The sequence below is a fragment of the Botrytis porri genome (genome assembly GCF_014898465.1).
Source record: "Botrytis porri strain MUCL 3234 chromosome Unknown BPOR_023, whole genome shotgun sequence".
NCBI classification, from domain to species: domain Eukaryota; kingdom Fungi; phylum Ascomycota; class Leotiomycetes; order Helotiales; family Sclerotiniaceae; genus Botrytis; species Botrytis porri.
In genome coordinates, this window is record NW_024066097.1 from 276532 (window position 1) to 295588 (window position 19057).

Below are 19057 nucleotides of genomic sequence, written 5' to 3' on the forward strand. Positions count from 1 at the left end.
GAGATTGTTCCTGGAACGTCTCAGAAGGTCATTCAGCCTTGTTTGGAACCAGCTCGATTGTTGTTCACGGAAAATAAAGAATCAGGATCAATTAACGTTTGAGAGATTACAAAGTGATAGACAGTTCACTAGCCCTGCCCGAGGAGATGATGGAAATATGGCAAAGTGGTTCTTTACATAAAACGGTCCATGATTGTCAAAATACTCGACGATCAACGCCACACGGGTAGCTGGGAGGGAATTGAAAGAATTGATTTCTCGGGATAACCTGTCTATCAGATGAACGAGCCTTCAATTTCTAGGTGATATTCTAAGATCCAAGTGGACATGTTTTCAAAATTCCCTGTTAAAATTCCCGGGGGATCTACCTTCGGGGAAATCCCTACCCAAAAAGGGGCCTACCCAACGCAATGGAAACGAAAGCTTGCATGGCAGCGGGATGGGAGGAATGTACTCGTGCGGCCAGCAAGTATGCAACACTCCACCTAAATATGGGCCACCAGTCACCTCGTATTTTACCACCTTATGGGACGTGCCTGTGAGTGGAGTGTGGCATACTTCCTGCCAGCACGAGTATTAGTGAAAATAATCCGCATTCCAGAGATCTGGACATTCCTTGAGGTGAACTTTAGTTCGAGGCCCAGAGCGCGCTTCATCCTGGCCCCCGTTTCATAAAATTCTCCATAGGTATGGCATACACCCAGAAACCAACCAAACACTACGTGACACTACGTGATTATTGATGGTAATAGAGTTTTAGCTGATCTCTTTTGACATCTGGTCCCTGAATCGATCTCAAAGAAACTTCTGCTTCGATTCAAGAACTATACACAAAGTAGTCTTAGACCTTGTATCACGATTCACAAACGACGTCCGTTATTCTGAAATAATCCTATTATATTGCTGTCATTATCTCCTTTCGTTTCTACATTATTTTCTTTCGTTCTAGGCGTTCATTTAATTTCATTATTGCATTGAGCCCCACCCAGACATGATCCAGCTTCGGTGAAGGCTTCACGACATCAATCATTACCATGCTCACATTACTCCCTTCAAACTATGTGGCCCAACCTACGACAAGCTCTGACTTAGCCATCGCATCGATTGCTTTTGGATGGACTCTTGGTTTTGGATGGTTAACAGCATGGACGGCATATAAGCAAACGAGACGAGTTCGACAACGCTATGGAATCACTCGAGTTCATACCCCATATGTGGTAATGATATGGTCTGAACTCGTCGTATGTTTGGCATTTGCAATTATGTGCTGGCTTCACTTGTATGATGCTGATGTGATTCCCCCAAGGTATGTGTTTCGATGTGCAAGAATCCTTTTGATCTCCTTCTGATATAATATAGTTTCGCATTCTATTTCTGCATCCTCACTCTCTGGGCACTTCAAGTCCAATTCCTCCTCCAGATTATAGTAAATCGAATCAGCATTCTCTTCACCGTCAAAAAGAAAGCACTTCATCTCAAAATTGCCGTCGCAGTGATCATCACACTTATCAACATTTCGGTTTATTGCATTTGGATTCCGGCCAGGCTACAAATTTCAGAAAGATTTATTCACATCAATGAAGTTTGGGATCGGTGCGAGAAAAGTATTTATCTATTGGTCGACGCATTATTAAATTTCTATTTTATGAAAACGGTGTACAGCAAACTTGTAGGCAATGGCTTGCAAAAATACAAGGCGTTAATTAAATTTAATGCGGTATTGGTGGTATTTTCTTTGAGTATGGATGGGTTAATTATCGGAATGATGAGTTTGCACAATACTTTCGTGTAAGTCCCCAGTCCTCAATTATCCTGCATCGTTTGTCTCTTTCCCTTTCATCCTGTAATTTGTCCTACGGATTCAAAACTAACACTGCAACCAGATATATGCAATTCCATCCTCTCGCCTACATCGTTAAGCTCAACATTGAAATGTCCATGGCCGAATTAATCGCCAAAGTTTCCGTTCTCCCCAACACCTATTTACCATCCAAGAATCGTATGGCCCTCAAAATCGGCATCCAAACCGATATTTCTATCAAACATGACGATGCAGATGATATGCAAACGTTGGAGTTGTCAGAAACAGTTAGCAGTCCAGCGCCAACGATCAGTAAACAGTTTGATCATGGACGACCGGTGGTATTTTCAGGAGAGGATTACGAGAATGATAGTGAGAGGGAAATGGTGAGGAGGAGGGGGGAGAGTGATGTGAAGATAAAAGGGGGAACTTGGTTAAGTGCCTAATTAGTGCATGGGACATGCGTTATGGGATATGAAGACAGTATATGTTTATCAAACACATTATTACGGTAGAACACTGATTGAATGAAGTACCAGTATCTTACTGCCGACTGGTTGATCTTGATAAGATTTGAGACTATCGGACTAATTGCTTGCTATGTTTAAGCATCAACTAAGACACCCTAAGATAACGAAATGCTAAACCCTAAACCATGAGTCCCGAACAAGCATTTGCTAATACAACAATAAGACCCGGTATGCTCGATCCGGAGTTCTCAGACACCATCGGAAAGTTCCCCTACTATGCGTCATTTTTTCCCTTTGCCATAGCGCTGAATATTCTCCGATAAATGATCAACAGCGCTATAATTGAAGAAGCAGCTACAGCGTGTGTAGTAAAATCTACTATTCTAGACTGAAATCTCTATGAGATTTACGAAACAAATTGTTGATCATGAAGCGCACTTCTAGTGATCTCGCGAATATTAATTGAGCGGTTTAACATTTATACATTGATGACTGAATTGAATATCTGTCAAATTCTCCGTTTGGATGCATGTGAGGAGATGATTTCTGGGGGAGATATCTTTCATCGGATATTTCGAATATATCTATAATTAATAATATAAGTGTACATACATCTATCTTTATATTACTAGAAAAACATCTCTCCCTACAATATCATTTCTCAACATCAAAAGGCGATAGGTTCAACTCAAGTACATCATATCAATCCTCCTTAAATATCTGCTTACCCCTAACCCCCCAAAACTCAACTAAAATTCCAAGCGACCCCAAGCGACCTCATATAATCGAGAAGAATCATAACACAACGAACTTGTGAGTTGGCCGAGACTACCTCCACATAATCGAAATAAGAGACAAATATTGAGTATTATTTAAAGAATTCAATAATTCGCATCTCTCTTCAATACTATAATAAATACTCAAATTTTCAATTAATCTTTTCAGAGTTTGATTCAATTAAGAAGTTCTTTAAAAAGGAATTCGATTCCTGTCTTTGAGTTCGGTTACGTAGAGACTACCAATTAGAATTCTTTGACTTGATTTCGCATGATTACAATACATCTAACATCATCTCTTTCCTATCAGATCAAGTGTAACTTTCCAAGCTAATTCCAAGCTCGATTCATTTCACACAATCCTATACATCGTATATCATATAGGCTTCCTTCCTTAGAAGTCCAATCAAAAAATTCCTAGTACGTATCCCAAAATGAAAACATAAATAAAGATAATCAATCTTCTACAACCTACCCCCTAGACTGCCAACTCATGACGCCCGGGTGATCCGTGTAACATACCCTATATGAAGGATTCTGATTCATTAAATTAAGATTTTAATGCCTTTTTAGTTATTTATTTATAAAATAGAATTTTGATCCTAAATCTTGATTTTCTTAAAATTATAAAAGTAAGAAAGATTAAAGATCAATAGATATTATTATATTTAAATTTTTAAAATAAAAATATTATAAAATGGATTTTATATTAAAGATTGAATATGAATGTTTAGTTAAATTTCGATAATCCTAATAATTTGGTTGGTCAATAAGTCCCTGTTAAGCGAAAGCGCCTCCAGTTGATAGTCTAGGGGTTAACTTACAATTCAGATCTCAATCAAACAAACAACTACCTACCTACCCACTCGATCAACATATAAAGGATAAATATGTAAAGATCGAACATCACCACAGTATTCAACACTAATAAAACTTCCTTCGCCTCAATAAGATATATTCAAGTAAGTCGGGTACCCTACTTTCGAGCCACCCCCTTTTTGGGCCACTTTTTACACCAAAAATGGAATTTTTAACTCTTTTATTTATGGATAGAATTTATTGAAAATTTGTATATATATAATTTAGATCGTTTTGAATTTAATCTGAAGTTTTTAGATTTTTAGAATTTTTTTATATTGAGATCTAGAGCTTTAAAATATCGATTTTTAAATTTATATAGGAATTACATATAAATTAAAAAGTTTTATTATAAGTTTATAATATATTTATATTGAAGGATTTGAAAAAAAATTTCCTATAAATAAATATTTAAAAGAATATTTTTAAAATTATAGAGATTATTTATACTCTTCTAAACTCATTATATACTATATCTCTATATTTATTAATTTTTTTTGATTTTTTTTTCTAATTTTTATATAAATTTAAGTTCAAAACTCTCAAAATGATATATAATTTTCTTTTAATAATTATTATTAAAAATTTATTAAAGATTTTATAAAAGTTTTAAATTTATATGTAATTCCCATACAAATTAAAAAAACGATATTTTAAAGCTCTAGATCTCAATACAGAAAAATCCTAAAAATCTAAAAATTTCAGAATAAGCTTAAAATGGCTTAAATTATATTTATTCAAATTTTCATTAAATTAGATTATATATTAATAGAGATATTAATAAGTCAAAAAAGTGATTTTTAGTGTAAAAGGGTGGCCCAAAACAGGGGTGGCTTGAAAGTAGGGTGGTCGATTTAGCCAATGAATTGAAGCTATTCACTAGATTCCAATGATTAATATTCATACAGGTCAGAAATGGAATATTCTATAGTATAGGATTGAAGTTGAAATTGTTAATACTGTGAATGGGATTTGAAGAATCCGAGGGTGAAGATATCTGTATAATAAGATAGTGATATATTAATTATAGGATTTGATATATTAGAAGGAATTGAAAAAAGTAGAAAGGGATGACAAAGATAGATATAAAAGTAGAGGATTATAGGGATTATAAGAGAGTAAGTAAGAAAATTATAAAGATTTTATAATATAATGAGATTTTATAATAGTAGATTTAAATAGACTTTGAAAAGGGATAGTTTTTTTCCATCTACTTTATACAATTGAAAACATATAAATATATTATATAGTCAGTATAGCTTAGCTATTAATAGACTGAATCGATTAAGACTTTACTACTACTATTATTACTATAGTACTTCGATCCTTACGAATAGTAAGATTATTAAAGGAGGTAAACCTCTCATAAATCAATTTGAGAAAAGATATAATAATATAATTTTATAATATAAAATCATATTATACATGTATTAGTCATCAATATATCTCCTAATTAGCAAGATATTAATAAGTGATTGAGTATAGTTAAGTTACTTATTTTAGAATTTCAACTCCTTCCCCAATCCCCAATCCCCAATCTCGATATCATCTCAATCCCCACCCATTCTTCAACTCTCAATCTTCTCCATCCCCCATCTTCCATCCCATTCCCTCATCACCCCCGTCAACTCACTCTCTTTCCACATCCCATCCCACATCCCACACCCCAAATCCCAGGTTACTTATATATTCCATCTTCCCAAATATCTACATCTACCTATCATATCATATGTCCTATCACATCATATCAATGAATGCATCTCTCAAAACGCACAAACCACATGACGTGATACGTACAACGAGTTTTACAAAAAAGTTTGACTTTTTCAGTATCCACTTGGGTATGATACAATAGTTCTGATAGATGTAATCTCACAAAGTCATCTAATATATAGGGAGAATCTAACGTCCAGTTCACCCTAGTAAATGTATACCAAAAGAAATACACTCAAAAAGAATAGTCAAAAAAACAAAAAGTATCAAAGTAAGATATCATTTCATCTCTCCAAGCTAGGTATCTTAAGATATCTATCGATCTATCCACCTAACCTCGTTTCGAAACCATCGATTCATTCCACCGTTTCCAATTCAGTAATTTCTCATTACTTTCATCAATCCATCTTTCAGTCGCACCAATTCTCATAAACATTGCCAATCCATCTTTCCCAGATATGATATCACAACCCCACGAGCGGTGGATTGCCCATCATACATACAGGTGGTAGATAAATCTAGTTTTCCTCATCTTCCCTTCTCCTTTTTGTCCTTTCAAATATCTTCATAAAGAACTTAAGTAAATAAATATAAACTTCCTTCCTCAAAACACCAAAGATCCCCGGGCCACCTCAAAACACCTCCAATATGTAATTCATCGCTGTTAAAAGTAAACACCTCCTATCAGCATTTCGCTTTAAATATACAATCCAATCAAAATTGAACGCCCTTTCTTAATTCTTCAAAACCTTTAAATTCAAAACACCTCTCATCTATAACCTCCCCATGGTGCAGATCCCGATCCAGAACCAGACTCCGAGCCATTTCTTTGATGAGCTTGAATTTGATTTGTTCTCTGGTTTGGGTTAAATTCACCAACACCAACTTCCGTAGCAGCTCTCCTAGGAGGCGAAATCGGTCCCATTTCCTCATCTTCATAATCTTCATTTCGAGTTCCATGAGATCTCATTTGTTCTGGTCCCGTAGTCGCAGCCCTTGGGACAGGTTCCGTTAAATTTCTAACTCGGGGTGGACTTGATGTGTCCGTACCGAAATTGAAACCATTTTGGTCTTGTTCTTCTTGTTCGACTGGTGATGCTAATGTTGGGTTAATGGAATTGGGATTGAATGCTTGATACCCAGCTGGATTTGTTGATGGCGGCATTCGAGTAGATTGACCATATACTTGACCCATATTGGATGGAGCTGGAGAAGAGCGTCCATTATTTTGTAAAGCTGGATCGAAGGGTGTTCTACGACTGAAATCGGGTCCAGGTGCTGGTGACGAACGTCCCTGTTGATTATAGTTGAAAGGTGGTCTTGGACCACCAAACTCAGATCCGGAAGCTGCAGATGATCTTCCTTGATCATTGTAGAAATTGAAAGGCGGTCTTGGTCCTCCAAATTCTGACCCTGGAGCTGGTGATGATCGACCTTGATTTTGAAGTGCTGGATTGAATGGTGTGTGTCTTCCATATTCTGATCCATATTCTGATGGAGACACCATACGGTTTTGAGAAATTTGCATAGCAGGATCGAAAGGTGTACGTCTTCCAATTGATGGAGCTGGACCAGGACCCATAGGTGTATGTGATCGAGGAATTGGTCTTCCATAAGAATCCATTGCATTTAGTCTTTGTGGTCCAGGAAATCCAGGTGTATTTCGTCCATCAGCATAAGATAATGGACTTGCTGTAAATCCACGATCACCCATTGCAGATGGCATTCTTGGTGGACCTTGAGGAGGACCTTGTGGTGGGCCACGTTGCCATTGACTCCCTTGAGATCCTCCAGTATTCGTTCTTTGTGGAGCAGGGAACGGCATATCCGTATCAAGTGGTGGTAAGTCTGGTGCTCTTCCCATGTCACCTGCATTACCCATAAGAGGAGCATTTGAAGCATAACTTGACCCTGTAACAGATCTTCCAGGTAATGGTCGTTTTTGATCCAATTTCTCAAGTTCAAAACTGGCTGTTTGTGGGAGATTACTACTTGGTGTACCTGGCCGTGATGCGTATTGCGGTAGGCTTGTCATTGTATCTGCTCTATTGAGCACAGGCATATCCGGAAGTTTATCGTCTTCTTTCGAATCGAAAAGTGCTGGAAGAGTAGCTTGACGTCCAGAAACCTTCTCTCCTTTCTTTACTGCCCTTTGTTCTGCTCTTGTTCGTTTTCTTTCCTCTTCCTCGATAGCCTTGTTGACCTTGGCACTAACAATCTTTGTCAAACGTTCATTAATCTTTCGCTCACAATAGCCTGTAAGTCCACCATCGTGATTTGGAATATAATGCCATAAGAACAGTAGATAGAACAAGATTGCGAGGATAAGACTTAAAGCGGAAAAGATCCAGATGACAAGCGTGAAGATCATACCAGACAAGATGACTGCTTGTTGATGTTCTTGTTCCGCAAGAATTCCAACCTTCTTGAAAAAGGTCAACAGGGCATCTCCAACATCATTGGACTCAGTAGGGTCGAGTTTTGCATGAAAGACTGAGTATAGAGTTAACGCGTTGATGACTTGACGAGGTCCTTGACAGAATACGACACGAATCCAAGCTATCAATGTTAGTGATGAAAATTTAGGGGTCCTTTGTGACGTACATTGAAAAGCGAAGTATGTAAATAGCGCAACATATTCGGTTCCCTTTTTAGATTTCGTCAATTCGGCAAAAACCAAGAATCTTCTCCAACCTCGACCCCTCTGTCCCATCTTGATACTTTCAAGGCGAACAGCAAGATTGTCCAAATAACTTTCGGCAACAGCCCCTCGTCGCATAACTCTCCATGCTCGTAAATGTTCGAATCCAATATTAACCCAAGAAGCAATAATACATCCAGAAAAGATCCACTTCGAAACATTGAGAGGAATAATTGGTTGAATCTCACCAGACCATCGATTGAAAGCTAAGAGGTTAACGGCGGTGAAAGTGTCTACACCATAAACGGCGGTAGATATAGCCAAAGAAATCCAAAGATATGCATATGCGAAAGGAGTGAGACAGGATGTGGATTTGAAATCGTTAAGACTCTGTCAAAAAGAATTAGTAAATTGCCGTACCCAACGACATTCCAAACCTTACGATAAAGTCCCATTTCTGCTCAGGACGTAGGTCATCTTTATTCACACGTCTTGAAAAAACCCCCATATTTGAGATAGTAAAGGGTATATCTTTTAATTAAATTCGTTTGGCTCTGCCGCGATGACAATTGATATACTGTCGAAGCACCTGGCTAGAAAAGAAGGAATCGTAACCTGTAAGGTTGTGTTGGATATTTCGCAATGGGCGAGTCTCTTCGATATAATGAAGGTAGAGTTATTTTTGATGCACTTGTCGTTCTCCGCCTGCGAAGTATCGACTTGTGCAGGTCAAATGAGGGTGATGTACAATTGATATGTCGATTCAATATTCATGTACTTGGTCGTATGAATGATATCAATCGAGGACGAATATGAAAAAGGTAAGACACCGATTAGTCCTTGGATGGTAAAGATCGAATGAACGGGGAACGGGGTACAAACGTCCACGACAGTAGGATGGTGGATATAAGTTTTCGGGTCGACCGTGGCTTAAAGCTGAGCAAGGAAGCACAATAGAGAAGGTAAAGAGTGGCTGGTTCTATTGTTAAATCATATTTTCGTTGATCAGTGACAAATTCACGAGAAGGTGGAAGTGAATGCGAATGCGACGAGACTATTCACTATTCATGCGATTTGAAGCGATCCAAGCCAATGAATGGTATCAAAATGTTCTAAATTGAAGATCAAATTGACATTGCTTGAATTGATCGATACAATTGAACGGGTAATTGTTTTTTCTTCTTTTTTCTTTTTTGGTCTTCTGGTAAGATGTCTTTCTGATTGTGTTACTCTGAAGCGCGCGGGTTTGATCGTCCTTCGACAGGTACCTTGAAATTGGTATGGATGGGGTCGTTAGGAATTGGTCGGAAGTTGGCAGTCGAAATTGAGCTTCTTTCTTTTCGTCAGCCAAGGAAAAGTTGCAGTACAAATGCGATTGACGAGATATATCGTGATCTCCAAAATGAATGACAGAATTGCAATCAAGAACGAATGTTGAGTGAGTGCGTGTGGTGCGTGTGGTGCGTGTACAGCTCTGTTGCTCTCTCCCTCTCTCGAATTATCCCACGTAAGATATTGAATCGTAGCAAAGTCCAGCTTGTATTCCGATGATCTTATTCTAAAGGATTCTGAGCTCGGATGTCTGTTTTATGAGTAGAAACGGTGGGTGTGATGGGATGAAGACAGGTAGTAGTAGTTGCGAAAGAAGTGATGAACAAAAGTAGAGAAAGAGGTTCGTAGGAGCGTCGTTTGAGCGTTTGGAGTTTGCTTTGCTCGGGAAGAGATTGAGGTGAGGGTTGGAGGAGAGAGTGATAAGTGGTGGACAGTCAATGGATGAATGGATGAATGAATGAATGAATCCATGAATCAATGAATGAGTGGATGGATGATTGAAGAGTGGAGTGCAGTCAAGCGCAGTGCTGTGCAGTGGTGTAATGCCGTGAGACAAGTTTAGGGTGTAGGTACCTACCTAGTCTGTGTTCTGTGTCTGCTCGTACCGTTCTGTGGCTGTTGGGTGGCTGATCATGTAAAGTTCTAATGCAGGGGAAGAAGCCAAGCAAGAAGAAATGTCGCCGGTGTTTGATGTCACTGAGTACAAAGTGAAGTGAGTAGCATTCTCAAGAGAAGTTTTCCATGGCCATTCTCATATTAGCAATCAGTGGATGGAAAGATGCATTTCATGGTCTAGTTTATTGATATGAAGCATTTGATGTGATTCATGTGAAGCTTCACGTAATTCCCAGATGGATTGTTCCGCGCAGACCATTTCACACCTCTCTCATTCCATACCTCTCTCATTTCACACTTCTCTCATTTCACACCTCGCTCATTTCACACCTCTCTCATCAAAAAGTTCCTTTCCCTTCCTTCAGTATTCAAGGATTCCCCCCCCCAACCACAGATAACCAGTACCAGTTAGGGTGGAAAGAGTGGGGTCAGCAAGGCACGAAACCACGAGGGAAGAGATCCAAAAGATAAAAAGAGAGATAAATCCCTCGATAAGGATAATGAGATCCGTTATTAATCTGGGGGAAATAGTAATTATTATCATTGGTCGATAATACTTTTGGATTTATTTAACTGGGTAATCACACCAAGCACTTGCTCTAAAATGACATAGTGAAACTCCATAATCTTCCATCTCAGCCAATCGAATTACTTTGGTGCCTTGAATTCAATCAATGACCCCTGACGGTGCATTATTTAAGTCAGGTAGGTACCCTACCAGTGCTTCCACGCCTACTTCGTACTCTGTACAGTACCCCGAATCCGAAGTTCACCAATCGATAGCATCAACCATATTAAGACCATTCCCCCCCCTTTTTCCCTGCTCATTGTCTTTTCTCCCTCGTTTCAAATAGAAAAAAAGAAAATAATCAGTCTTTCCTTACACAGATTACCTGGCATTTTTCAAGGAATCGATTTCAACTTGGTAATACCATATACGATAGATATACATACGTACCGGTACTCCGTATATCAATCATAATAAATGAAATGTCAATCACCCCGTGAATCTCAAAAAAAAAAAAAAAAAAAAAAAAAGTCCCGAAAGTTCCTTTAAATCCACCAAATCCACCGAGTCCACACCCAGAAAAGATTCTACGGAAAAGTCTTAAACCTTTGATCAAGCTTCTAACTTTATTACTACCGCCATTCTATCTTATCCTATCCTATCCATTCCATCCCATCCTCTACATCCACTACCCGTTGTCAAGATCATTCAATACTGCAATCGAATGGAGAACAAATCAACCAATTCTAAACACTCTACTTCTTGACTTCTTTACATAGTACAATGGCTACTTCAAACTAATTGGATATCAGCTTGCATTGATCTACCTATCAAATGCATACATCATGAAACATTGGGGAAACATCAACTCTATTGAAAGTGAAGAATGACAAAGGGGATAGAGTACGGTACCGGAATGTTCGATAAAGAAGCGAATGGAACACGTCGTGGCTCGTATGGGCGATGGAGATGATCAATAGTACGAATTCCGAACGAGCCCAAAAAGTTAATCATTCTTCCCGCGCAACGAGCTATGGGGGTTTGGGGGCTGGCTCCCATTTGTCGGATCGTATAATTCAATCGAATGATACTCCGCTGGTCTATTTCTATCTGTGAAGGGCCACTTTCCATGTACAGAGTAGAACAGTGAACATTGGGAACGACGTTCTGCTAGCCTTCGTTAATCATGCTTTTGAATAAAGAGAAAATGGTCATCCTTTCAATATGGAGTGTGAGGAGATTCCCTGGAGAAACTTAGCAGACTGTGAGGAAGAGCGATGAAGTTTTGGGACGATGTGACAGGAATTCAACCGATGTGACGCTCCACTGCCCCCCCCCCCTCCCCCGAAGGCTTGGAGACTGGTGGGTAGAGGAGATGGTAACAAACTATTTACATTTTGCATAAGACATAATTCTATAGAATGACTATATAATTCAGATGAAATGACGCTCCGCTGGCCCCTCCGGGAGTGGCAGACTATTACTTTGTGATCTTATATTTTCGAATAAATATAGGAAATACCATATATATAAGAGTTTGAAGGGTTTTGAAGTTTTCAAAGGGGGAATATCCTGGAGAAATTTGGAAGGTTTTCGAATTCAACTGTGAACAATACGCTGAATGATATGATTCAATCGACATGACGCTCCGCTGGCCCTCCGGGGGCCACTGCCGTGGTGGCAGACTAGGTGTTCTATTCATAAAAGAAGAGATCAATATACCATTAGAAGAAGCTTCAATTAGTCCTATCTAGTCTGATAGTTTCACATAGTAAATTTGATTGTCTAGGTACCATCTACCATCTAACACCAACCCACATTTCCTGCCAAAGCGGTAACCATATCAAAATTTACAGAAATCATGTGATAAGCTTGAACTCGAGCTCTGAGATATACGACCTCAAAACATCCCACTACATCCCACAATTGGCAATTTTTATACCCTTCAAAATCCAATGTTAATACCATCAACAGTCCGATCGTCAATACGGTCAATAAACAAATCCAGACATAGATTCCGTCCATCATTGTTTCAACAGCAATACCGTACCATTAAACTATTTCTTTACGCCGCAACTCCAAGTCAAGTCGGATCACAAAAACTGGCAAACTACGATAAATTCATTATCAGTGATCCTGAATCATGCAATCTTCAGTTGATAAACCCGGATTCAATTGTCTACGAAGCTCAAGATGACAAGAAAGGAACAATAGCTATAGTCAAACCAGACCCTTCATATAAGGAAACAAACTTGAAGTGGGTTCTTGACAATTGCATTCAGCATGGAACTTTTCTTGCAAAACCAGAGAATCAGCAGAATTCAACTCAATATTATTTACAGAAAGTTCCGGATCAAGAACTCAGAGGAAATGTCTCATTCCAATCCGGTCTGAAAAATGCACCAGGAGGTGACGCCTCTGCCCGTCGAGTCAAACAACTCATTTTTACTCCGACACATGACTGGGTATTTATACAAAGGCAACTCAAAGTCGCTCGAGAATGGTTAGAGTTTTCGAAGCGGGCAGTGGTAGAGGTTCATGTGTCTCCGAATCGTAAGAAGGATGTCATCAAAAATGAGGAGGTGGGAAAATTTCCCGATTTATATTTGCATTTACGGCCTGATGTTATCGCAAAGGCTATGCCTACAGGAAGCCGAATCATCATAGAACCACAAACGGATGGTTACGAATATTGTTGGGTTATGTCTAGAAATGGTTCTGAATGTAAGAAATTGTCGAATACGTTTGAGAATAAGAAGATATTGGAAAAGGAAAAGCAAACATTGCTTAAAGATCAGACTAAAAATGCAAAAGGGAGATGAAAGCTCACTCAAAGACAAGTCAGATGGGAAAAATATATAAAAATGGCGAATAAAGGTAATGATAAGATTAGCACCCCACGTTGTGACTCTCGGCGTTCTAATGATATCAGGTCCATAGAATCAATTTTCGGAAATTCCTACTCGCTGGAATCAGCGAAGTCAAGGGTGATGGGACCACCACCTGTGAAACTATTGGGCAAGCTTTCGTAATTCCCTTTGGCATACGTTCAGTGATTGATGCGATCCCCTCTAGTTGAGGCTGAGATATTTTGAAAATGGGTCTAAGTCCTAGATGCTTTATCGACGATTGGTCTGAGTGACTTTGTTAGTTAATCATTTTTGTCCATGATTGTGGACGATGTCGATTAATCTATCTCACCTCAGCAATATCTACACATTTATCTTACGTGCATATCTCTTCTCTTGACACCACATGTCAAACTTGAAGACCATAAAGAAGGTTATTCTAGGAATAAATCTCAGATTTGAGAAATTTGGATCGCCAAGGAACCTACATTGGCACTATAATCCCCCCCCCCCAAAAGGAGGATGCTCAACAATATCAATACATTCCTCTTCTCGAACCTGATGCATTTCGTATCATCATCATTAGTCCTGCCTCATCACTCAACTCACTATTATCATACAGCTTACTTTCATTCTACTCTATTCCTTTACGATCAATCTCTCATAGATCATTACACAGCACTTGCTTACGTCTAGGGAGATGCAAACAACGCAAAGACAATATTGGTCGATAATAAACCACTAACTATTACTGCAGGTCTTGATTCAGCCTTGCGTCATTTGCAAGATGTAAATAGAGATACAGTAATATGAGAAGATGGAATTTGTATGAACCAATCTGACTTTGAAGAAAAGAATAAACAAGTTAGTTTGATGAGCTTGATTTATGAAGTTGCAAGGCAAACTGTTATATTATGGAGAGACGTCATCACAAACTGATGAAATCTTCAAATTACTTGATTCTCCAATGTCATCAATGAAGAAGCAAACGAAGCCTGGATTTCTATCCAATGCTCGAACGTCGCACAATACGGATGAGACATTGATCTACACTCAGAAGAACACATTGGATCAAAAATTGATATTCTGATTTGTCATGTAACAGACATGCCATGGTTCAGAAGAATTTGGATTCTCCAAGAACTAATCCTTTCCGGTGATCCTTGGGTACAAGTGGATTTGATCGTCTCAGATGGAAAGACTTTACAGCCCTAATTTCTAATTCCAAACATGATTCTGCATTGGACAAGTCTCCAAATTAAAATGTTCTAGCCGAGATGTGCATGTTACGCGAGAAGTTTGTATCGACGACTTCGGAGAGTTCTGACTCGTGCGATTATCTGCTTCAGATTCTCCACTCGCGTCGTGAGTATGGCGTGTCCGATCTAAGAGATATGTTGTACGGACATCTCACCATGTTTGTAAACCCCATGAAAAGTAAGAAACCAAAAAACGAAAATTTAAAGGAAATCGATCATCGAAAAACATCAACAGATGTTGAGACGGATTTGACATTGTTTTTCTTTGCGTCAACAACCTGATATTGGGTTCCTGTCGCATGTGGAAGATGTGAAATTTGAGGAGAGAAAATGGAATCTACCGACCTGGGTACTGGACTGGACCTCGGAAAAAGTTCCCATGGATGCGAAGTCGTATTTGCAGTAAATACAGACACGTTAAGCGATTCATGATCAGGAGGATAGATGGGTTGTTCTGGGCGAAAGGGGGGTGTTGGGCTGTATAGAAACAGGGGTTAATTGTGTGGAAATGGTTGAATATGAGATTCCGAGGAGGAAGGATATTTTTGCTTTGTGTCATAACAATCCAGAACTTGCATGCAATGGGAAGTTCTCGAAAGAATACATATCATGCTGATAGGAAGAGGAAAGTTCGTCTCGTTTGTAAACATCTCTGTGCGGGGTTTAATACCCCAGAGACTTCACCCTGTAATTTTATTCCAAGAGATCTGGAAAAGCTCTTTGATCATGAGTTTCCAAGAGCAGAAAACAGATTCTTCTACAGAATGGAACTGATTTCCAAATCGAGATCTAGAATCACCGAAAAGTTACACAGAAGTGTTACAGAATCAAAAACCCTCGGAAGGTTTATGGATTTAGATATTGATGACAATGCCAGATGTCAGTGGAATTCTCCTCGGGTCGGGGGCAAGAAACTTGCGGTTTTGGGCAGTGGGAAAATCGCACTAGTGAAGGTGCAAGTAAAAGTAAGAGGTGGAATTTGAAGGTTTAATGGGGGAAGAGGGATTGTAAGAGTTCTGGAACCTTCTCACTGTATAGATTTCGATTTCTCCGCTATAATTATTAGTTTTTCAGCTTTTAAGTTTTCTGTTTCTTTATTAAGTTTTATATAAAATAATAAAAATGTTACGAGGACATAGTTACTAAGACGGGAAAACCCCGGCTTCATAATGAGGGTTATGAAGGAATTAACGATATAATCTATTCTAATAATTTATATTAAGTAATCAATTAGTCTAAAGTAAGCTAAGGGGAACTCTATTATCGATAGTATTAAGTATAGACATTATAATAAAAAGATATATGAGAGTCGTAAGATTATAAAATTTAAATAGATAAGATAAATAGTTTAGTATATACTTAAACTTAGTTTGAATATATAATTAGTTTTAAATACATTTTAATACGGTTATTGCTTTATATCTATTAAGTGACTTAGAGTCTATTCGATACATTCCCTACTATAGTATCCTATTAAAACAGAATTCAAAAATCGATTTAGAATTATTTTAAATATTTAGAAAAAAAACTAATTTATTCTTAAATATTTTATTTATAAAGTTATAAGCTATTTAAAATAAAAATGATAAGTTTTCTAAAAAAAAATCGCTTATTTTATATGAGAATCAAAAGTTAGAAATTTTCAATTCTATCAATTTTAAATCTATAACGTAGTTTATTAGTACGTATATTATATTAGTACATGTACTACTTTAAAAATATATCAAAATCAAGCTTTTCTTATGTTACAACGGTATCCAACATACCGCGTCACATGGCCAAACGGTCACGTAATGGACCTAGAGGATCTAGAGGATCGAAGAATAAATATCTAGATCTATAAGATCCAAAGGATCTAAGTAGAACAAAGCCTTATAGTTTTGTAAAGAATGAAGATCTATATAAGGAATAGGGTTTTTTTATATATAAAGCTTTATACTTAAAAACAATCATTAATTTTATTACTATAATTATGAGAATTGTAACTAATGTTACGGGAGCTGCCTCTAGGGTCACGTGGAAGTGTCTAGAGATCTCTCGAGGTGGTTTAGACTAGACTTCAAGTAGGAATTCAATAAGGTTGTAACTGGTTGCAATTCTCGTAACTATAGTAATGAAACTAATGATTGTTCTTGAGCACGAAGCTCTACATTGTAATGAAACCCATTCCCTTATATAGATCTTCGTCCTACTTGGACAGCTGGGACAGCCGGGCGCTCCTGGAGCGCTGTCGTTCCTGAGCTGTCCATCACGGGACACTAATCCCGTGACTCTTGGTGTCCTAGCTTATTCTTTTGTCCTGGGGCTAATCCCCTGGGACATTACTAATCCTAGTGAAGCCTTCTTGCTTACTGTGTTCTGTCTTTCCTAGGACCTATTGTCCTGGGAACTATGTCCTATGTTTCTAGGGTATACTATGACTAATACTATATACGTGCCTGAGGCTCTCCTGGGTGCCTAGCGTCCCCCGGTATACTGCAGCTGAATCACCGAGGCTTATAGTACCATTATAGCCTATACGTTGGTGATTCTACAGCCTGTTACTAATCCGTTGTAACAACTAATTACAACCTTATTGAATTCCTACTTGAAGTTTAATCTAAACCACCTCGAAAGAACTCTAGACACTTCCACGTAACCTTAGAGGCAGCTCCCGTAACATCTTAATATTTATAATTTAATAATTAATCATCATTTCTTTTAAAAAAAAAGATATTAAATAATAATAAAAAGTTAAACATTTAAATTTTATACTAAATTTTATTTAAATATTCTTATTATATTCTAAAAAAAGTTAATATTATTATGATTTTTATTATATAAAAAATTCTTTCTTTTTATAATAACTATTATAATAATTCGAATTTTCAATTTATTACTAAAGATTCATACTATTTATGTATTTCAATATTATATATCTAATTTTCAGAAAATTTTATTTATAAATAAAGAAAGTGTATAATTATATATAACGAATTTTGTATATAAAAAGAGTAGTATACGTATTAATATAATATATATACTAGTAAACTATATTATGTTTTATAAACAATAATAATTAAAAACAAATTATATATTTTTTTCAATAAAGAATAATATTAATTATTTATATTCAAATTTTAAAAAACAAAATTCTTTAGATTGAAAAAGTTATAACTTTTTTAATTTGTATAGAAAAATATCATTATTGTAGAGATTTTGTTATAAAGTTTATAGGGTGCAGTAAGGAGGTTCTAGAACTCCTATTATATTCTGCGGGATTGGGATAATGAGGAGGGTTTTGAGAAAATAAAAACAGGTTTTGGAGCAATATGTGGAGTATAGAGATAATGAACAAATCATATAAAACAAAAAGATATTGGAGATGAACGCGAAGATGGGTTTTGTGGGACAGAATGCTCACACAAGTATGAGAAACTCACTGTTGAGAGCAGCGCGAGTATTAGCGAAACTTGAGAGCGAGGGAAATGACGATGGAAATGGGAAACAGAGAAGGACTTCAAAGAGAACATGAAGGGAAAAACGGAAATGGTTGTTGGGAATGTGCTCAAAGAGATGCGTGATATGAGATATCGTGTTTTTTCACTTGATACGATATATTATGATCAGTTACATGTGGTGAGAGATGCGGATGTGATGCTTTTCAGAACAGATGTGGATGGGATAGGAATGAAGAGGGAGAAGGAAAAGGAGAAGGAGAAGGAGAAGGAGAAGGAGAAGGAGAAGGAGAAGGAGAAGGAGAAGGAGAAGGAGAAGGAGAAGGAGAAGGAGAGGGAGGTGGTGAAACATGTTAGGTTTGTGGGAGGGAGTGTTTTGGATAGAGATTCGAAGCGTTATGAATTGAAAGATGTATACGAATACTTGGAGAGAGAAGAAAGAGAGAGAGAAAATTTTTTCCAGGAGGTGGAGGAGGAGATGAAAAATGGTGGAAATTGGGATTGCGAACTCAGAGTGAGAGTCTGGATGATGAGGGAGGATATGATGAAGATGAGTATGATGGAGGGTATGATCTGGACGATTGGGGAGGGGAATTGCAGGATTGGAAAGGGAATTTCTCTGATGAATCTTCTGATGATTATTCTGATGAGGACAATTCAACTGATAAATCGGATATAGAAACTTTTACTGGAGGCTCTAACGACCCGGAGCAGGCACAACCGAAAAGGTATTGGGAAGTTGAACGTTGGGAAAAATTGGTACGGCCGTTGTCGCTTAGGATTCTTGTAATTCATTGA

At 37.7% G+C, this 19057-nt stretch overlaps 4 protein-coding genes across 4 annotated transcripts; 3 read left to right on the forward strand and 1 right to left on the reverse strand.

The window, feature by feature from the left end:
* Nucleotides 1–1034: 1034 nt before the first annotated feature.
* On the forward strand, nucleotides 1035–2300 carry EAF01_011662 (uncharacterized protein; the record flags this gene model as incomplete). The annotated part of the gene is made up of 3 exons (XM_038919920.1): nucleotides 1035–1306; nucleotides 1360–1788; nucleotides 1884–2300. The coding sequence occupies 3 exons, from the start codon at nucleotides 1035–1037 to the stop codon at nucleotides 2245–2247; spliced, it is 1065 nt and encodes a 354-aa protein (XP_038764624.1). The 3' UTR covers nucleotides 2248–2300.
* Nucleotides 2301–6387: 4087 nt separating this feature from the next.
* On the reverse strand, nucleotides 6388–8767 carry EAF01_011663 (uncharacterized protein; the record flags this gene model as incomplete). The annotated part of the gene is made up of 3 exons (XM_038919921.1): nucleotides 6388–8177; nucleotides 8223–8649; nucleotides 8702–8767. The coding sequence occupies 3 exons, from the start codon at nucleotides 8765–8767 to the stop codon at nucleotides 6388–6390; spliced, it is 2283 nt and encodes a 760-aa protein (XP_038764625.1).
* A 3902-nt stretch (nucleotides 8768–12669) lies between these two features.
* EAF01_011664 (uncharacterized protein) lies at nucleotides 12670–13536 on the forward strand (the record flags this gene model as incomplete). Its single annotated transcript, XM_038919922.1, has 1 exon — nucleotides 12670–13536. The coding sequence occupies one exon, from the start codon at nucleotides 12670–12672 to the stop codon at nucleotides 13534–13536; it is 867 nt and encodes a 288-aa protein (XP_038764626.1).
* Nucleotides 13537–18332: 4796 nt separating this feature from the next.
* EAF01_011665 (uncharacterized protein) lies at nucleotides 18333–19057 on the forward strand (the record flags this gene model as incomplete). The annotated part of the gene is made up of 2 exons (XM_038919923.1): nucleotides 18333–18616; nucleotides 18670–19057. The coding sequence occupies 2 exons, from the start codon at nucleotides 18333–18335 to the stop codon at nucleotides 19055–19057; spliced, it is 672 nt and encodes a 223-aa protein (XP_038764627.1).